The sequence below is a fragment of the Rhinatrema bivittatum genome, chromosome 15, assembly GCF_901001135.1.
Source record: "Rhinatrema bivittatum chromosome 15, aRhiBiv1.1, whole genome shotgun sequence".
Taxonomy (NCBI): domain Eukaryota; kingdom Metazoa; phylum Chordata; class Amphibia; order Gymnophiona; family Rhinatrematidae; genus Rhinatrema; species Rhinatrema bivittatum.
Window position 1 is genome coordinate 69,217,100 of NC_042629.1, and position 6,000 is coordinate 69,223,099.

Genomic DNA, 6,000 nt, shown 5'->3' on the forward strand with positions numbered 1-6,000 from the left:
AACATGGAACTGTCTAATTTTTGCTATTTTTATTGCAGAAGACTGGTTTCATTTAAACAAAGGTCTCATGGTAAAAACTTGTAATTCTCATTATATTTTTGGAGTTCACAAACTTTTCTCAGCACTGTACGTACAGTAGTTCGTATACATTTTATTAAATTTAGTGAGGTCCTACCTTCCATTGGTGTGTTAGGATCTGGTCTGTTTGCAAAGACTACATCCACATACTCTAACTGCAATCGTTCTAGAGACGCCTTCAAACCTAGGAATTACAAATAAATGAAATGGGCTCTTATTATTACATGGTGCAGTATCATGGGAGAAACCATTTCGAAGGCAGAAAAAAAATGTTCAGCAGCTATCCCAATTCAGCTATGGGCTAAACATATTTGGTCTTTAGGCACCTGATGGCATTTCTTGTCCGTTTTGGCACTTACTTTTTTTTCTCCTTTTTTAAAACTAATAACACAATTAAAATGTTAGCACCAAAGCATTTTTTTAAAATCATTAGCAGGAAGGGTATGGAGCTGACCCAGATATTTTGTTACTGTGTGCATCAGAAATAGATTAGCTCTTATAATCTGGAATGGTCTACTACTTTTTCCTTTTTTCAGAGTATCAGTGCGCACAAAACTATTTCATATTTTAAGTGATGTTACGGAACTTATCAGAATTTTATCTGTACTAATCAGGTTAAGGCACCTCTTAATTAAGAATAAGACTAATATTTGCAACAATATATCTAACATATAATGTCATTGCCCTAGTAAGGTCATTTCTTTAACAAAGAGATGTCTTGACATATTTTTTGTGAAAAGTATGGTGGATGCATGGAATGGACTTCCAGGGAGGTGCTGAAGATAAAATAACAGAATTCAAGAAAGCATGGGATAAGCGCAGAAGATATCTAGATGTGAAGGGAAAGAGATCAATTAAGATTTAAGGAATTACAGCAGGAAGTAACTTGAGCAGACTAGATGGGCCTTACGGACCTTATCTGCCATCCTAGTCTCCCATTTCTGTGCGCACTGAAAACTCTGCTTCCACTGATATTCTAGGCAATTAATCTAAACCTTCAACAAAGTGAAATGTCTTACCTTCTATTATATGCTTTCTAGACAGCCCCCTCTCAGTCTCTGCTCTAAAAACCATAAAAAAAGTTAATATATGCAACATTAACTTAAAACCATTTCAAAACAAACCAGAAAATGTGTTACATACTTCCCTCCCCAGAAGATTTTAGTGGTTATGACCAGGCTGGACCGTCTGTAAAGGAGAAAAAGAAACGATTTATACATTTCATATCAATCAACTTTTAACTTTCTACCCTCTGCTTTTAAGTGGTTGCAATTATAATACTTAATACACATCTGTGAAAATAATCTCTGATTTTTCACCAGTCTCAGTAGCAACACCACTTGTTTGACATCGCCACTTTCCTGCTGCTCCTCCTCTGGGGCTTCCAACTCAAACTGGCACCCAAGCACATTTTCTTTCCCTGTTTTACCTCCCCCTCCCAACTTCCTTTACTGGGGGCAGTGCGTCAGGGGCTCCCTCCTGGAAGCCTGCAATCTTGACCGCTAAGCCTGGCCAGCAGGGGTTGCTGTTTCATGGTAACTATGAGCAGACCACTGAGCCGGCACCGCGGGGGTAATTTTACAACGACGTGCATGGGTGCAAAGTCCATGGGTATCTCTCACCCGTGGACTTAAAGTGAAATTACCGGGACACATCCCACATTGAATACTATCTAGGAAAACTACATGCGCAAATATACACCTGCTAATTTATGAAAGGAGTATTTTCTCAGAAAATACACACATCTACTTTCCAAAATTCAAAATTATGGGGCGGATTTTCAGAGCCCTGCTCGCCTAAATCCGCCCAAAACCGGGCGGATTTAGGCGAGCAGGGCCCTGCGCGCCGGTAGGCCTATTTTACATAGGCCTACCGGCGCGCGCAGAGCCCTGGGACTCGCGTAAGTCCCGGGGTTCTCCGAGGGGGGCGTGTCGGGGGGCGGTCCTGGTCATCGCGGCGTTTTCGGGGCATGTCGGCAGCGTTTTGGGGGCGGGTACGGGGGCATGGCTACGGCCCAGGGCGGTCTGGGGGCGTGGCCGCGCCCTCCGTACCCGCCCCCAGGTCGCGGCCTGGCGCGCAGGAGGCCCGCTGGCGCGCGGGGATTTACGCCTCCCTCTGGGAGGCGTAAATCCCCCAACAAAGGTAAGGGGGGGGTATAGACAGGGCCGGGCGGATGGGTTAGGTAGAGGAAGGGAGGGGAAGGTGAGGGGAGGGTGTTAGAGGATTCCCTCCGAGGCCACTCCGATTTCGGAGCGGCCTCGGAGGGAACGGGGGTAGGCTGCGCGGCTCGGCGCGCGCCGGCTATACAAAATCGATAGCCTTGCGCGCGCAGATCCAGGATTTTAGCGGATACGCGCGGCTCCGCGCGTATCTACTAAAATCCAGCGTACTTTTGTTTGCGCCTGAGCGCAAACAAAAGTAGGCCTATTCGCGCTCCTTTTAAAATCCGCCCCTATGTGCATAAATGCAAGCTCCTCCCCAAACCTGACCCCCTATTGTGGATAACGTTACGTGTGTAGTGTTGCTATGCATATAGGTTTACCTCCATATAAGGAGAGCCCATTTCTGCAGGAAAAGTACTGCTTTACTCATGAAAATAACTTTTAAAATGAACCTCCCTATGCTGGTGTGTAAGGGCTTAAAAAACTGACTGAGGGAAATTTTCAAAACAGCTCAACCAGACGCAAAGTCTGCATGTTCTTAGCTTCCACAGAGTTTTGTGCACATTTTCCAAGGGAAGGTCCTCTCGTACTGTCCCTTTGAAAGCTGCCCATGGGGGACACTGGCCCGTGGACTTTGCGTGGCTGGGAAAAAGCACACGTACATTGGAAAATGCAGTGTGCACGCCGTCTCCTAATGTCTCACCCCTAATAATGCGTCCCTGGGAAAAAGCATTCCTTTAACCCCACTAAAAATGCGTGCACTTTAGCTGGGTTAAGGGGGCAACTTTCAGACAGGCCTTATTACCAGGCTCAATCTGCATTTTGGGTGTGGAGAAGCATGAACTTCTAAGCCTCGTTTGAGAAAAGCAGTATACAAATGTGAAATGCAAGGCAATGTCAGATCAATAACACAATGTAGATCTCAGTGCTACCTTTTGCTTAAATTTATTTTATTTATTTAGATTTATATTCCACTTTTCACACTATTTTTTCAGCCCTTCAAAGTGGATTACATTCAGGCACTGTAGGCATTTCCCTATCCTAGAGGGCTTACAATCTAAGTTCGTACCTCAGGCAATGGAAGGTAAAGTGACTTGCCCAAGGTCACAAGGAGGGACAGTGGGACTTAAATCCTGGTCTCCTGGGTCGTAGCTCAATGCTCTAACCACTAGGCTACTCCTGCACGCCTTAAATGGCTGCAGTAATCAAAGCTCTTGTGATGGATGCTGAACTCAGTCCAAATATGAGACTTTAAGTTTTCATAGGGTGCCGGTTTTTTACGGTTTATGATGGTGGCCAAGGGCCTCTCCATGCATGACATTCAAAAATCTTTTATAGGCGAAATTGTCTTTCCTTAAATCACGGAGTCCATCTGGCCCTACATTAAGATTTCATGTAACTGTGTAATGCTATCAGGTTTTGCTGTAGCACATGGATAATAAATGACACTGCTCCTGTACCAACCCAAGTCATTATAACATAATGAAGCAATTACTACTGGGGATGATGGGAATTTAAGCTCCATAGGGCTGCATGAATATTTCCAATGGAAAGCTGCAAACAAAGCTAGGTACAAACACATTTTGAGAGAAGTATTATTAGCGGGTTCGTGTTTACAGATAATTTGTTTAGCAGCTACAGTTTTATCAATTGTTTTTTTTTAAAGGACAACAATATTGAAGAGGGGATGTGCATCAAAACAAAAAGGCGCTTCCTTGGAAAGAGTATCTGTTTAACAAATATATTTTCTAATAGTTTGGTATTCTGTATTGTGAGGAAAGATGATTCTGCATGGTGGGGGCTGCTCTGAAAATGTGGGTAACTTCTATGGCCATGCACAGGATGCTTTTCTTTTTATTCACTGACCTAAAAAGATGCTCTAAGCCCAGAATATGAATGAAACGCCCCTCCTCTCCGTCCTGCGAAACCACCGGGCCCGTTTCATTCTCACCGCGCTTACAAACCAAGCTTCAGCCTACAAAGTGGTTATAACGCTGCACCGCCTGCGACGGGGCTGCTCCTCCCATTTAAAGTAAGAAAAATTGTACCAAAGTTTTAATGGTCCGAGTAAGAACCCAAACAGATTACTCCTAATGCTCCATTAGTATCTCTAAATCAATACAACTGTTCAAAACTGTGTCTAGCATTTAGGAAGTGCATGCAGAGAGCGTCATCATTAGGCTACCAACTTTCAGTGCCCGACAGACATCGATAGCTTGCAGGCTGACACAAAACGTCTGGGACTGCTCTTCCCACGCACTTCCTCTTTCCCAAAGGAAAAGGGCAGCAAGCAAGCTGAAGAAAACGATCCCTCATTAACCAGCCCCCATGAGCTCTACTTCCTCTGTGCACCTCCCGTCTCCCTGCTGCCCGCTCCACTCAATTTGCACACACCCCGAAACTTTACTTTTATGCTCAGTATAAATGCAAATGCCAGTATATAAAACTTTTACTGTATACTGATTGTAACCTGCCTTGAGACCATCTTGGTTAAGGCGGAATATCCAATCAACCTAATAAACGAAGGTTGACCGACGTGCCGCAAATGCGCGGTAGAGAGCAGCTCTACCGCGCATGCGAGCACGTCGGTCACAGTGTGCCTCTTAAAAATAAAAATGGTGCTGTAGGAGCGGCGGCAGCGGCGACCAGGAGCGGCGGCGGCACCGGCCCGAAGCGGCAGGAGCGGCGGCCCGAAGACCCGGAGCGGCAGGAGCAGCGGCCCGAAGACCCGGAGCGGCGGAAGCGGCCCGAAGAGCGGCGGCACAGGCCCGAAGACCCGGGCAGGAGCGGCGGCGGCGGCATGCGCGAGAGGGAGGGACAGACGGACGGAAGGAAGTCTGTCCCTCCCTCTCGCGCATGCCGCCGCCGCTCCGGGTCTTCGGCAGAGATCGACTGAGGGGAGGAAGGAGGGGAGGAGGGGGGGAGAGAGGAGTGACTCAGGGGAAGAGTGACTCAGGGGAGGGGGGGAGAGAGGAGTGACTGAGGGAGGGGGGAGAGAGGAGTGACTCAGGGGAGGAGTGACTCAGGGGAGGGGGGGAGAGAGGAGTGACTCAGGGGAGGGGTGACTCAGGGGAGGAGTGACTCAGGGGAGGGGGGAGAGAGGAGTGACTCAGGGGAGGAGTGACTCAGGGGAGGGGGGGGAGAGAGGAGTGACTCAGGGGAGGAGTGACTCAGGGGAGGAGGGAGGGGGAGAGAGGAGTGACTGACTGAGGGGAGGGGGGAGAGAGTGGGGGAGGTGGGAGGGAGAATGAGGGGGAAGGAAATGATCCAAAAAAAAATGTTAATGTAGCCCGTTTTAAATAAATAAAACAAGCTTCTCACTGCAACGTCCTCTGAACTTCAGGGCAGGCCCTGGCCGTGTTGCATTGTCATCTAAAGCAGAGGTGCTCAAACATGTCCTTAGGCACCCCCCCCCAGCCAGTCAGATTTTCAGGATCTCTCTAATGAATATGTATGAGATTTGTTTCCATCCTCCTGCATGTTCGTCAGGGATATCCTGAAAGCCCAACTAGCTTAGTGGGGGTGGGGCATGAGGACCAGTTTTAACAACCCTGATCTAAAAACAGGGATTCACAAATGCGGGCCTTATTGGGAGGCAGTGGCTCAAGCGTTTCTGGTTTTCAGGATCCCCATAAAGAATATTCGTGTGCTATACACCTCTATACATTTCATCCAAGAAGCAAATTCAATTGCATGAATTGGATCTGCTAGAAAACCTATATTTGACTTGGACTGGAAATATTTTGCTCTGTTTTCACTT

At 47.1% G+C, this 6,000-nt stretch overlaps 1 protein-coding gene and 1 long non-coding RNA gene across 8 annotated transcripts in view; one reads left to right on the forward strand and one right to left on the reverse strand.

Annotated features, from left to right (window-relative positions):
- The window catches only part of LOC115076955, a 65,961-nt gene that overhangs the window by 38,994 nt on the left and 20,967 nt on the right, over nucleotides 1–6,000 (forward strand). The gene's annotated exons all lie outside the window — the stretch shown is intronic.
- The window catches only part of KCNAB2 (potassium voltage-gated channel subfamily A regulatory beta subunit 2), a 124,378-nt gene that overhangs the window by 21,065 nt on the left and 97,313 nt on the right, over nucleotides 1–6,000 (reverse strand). For all 6 annotated transcript variants that reach the window (XM_029579005.1, XM_029579008.1, XM_029579004.1 and 3 more), the window contains 3 exons: nucleotides 1,222–1,266; nucleotides 1,098–1,141; nucleotides 176–262 (listed from right to left, as the gene is read on the reverse strand). In XM_029579005.1, the coding sequence (XP_029434865.1) occupies nucleotides 176–262; nucleotides 1,098–1,141; nucleotides 1,222–1,266 (176 nt within the window). The remainder of the gene's footprint in view (nucleotides 1–175; nucleotides 263–1,097; nucleotides 1,142–1,221; nucleotides 1,267–6,000) is intronic.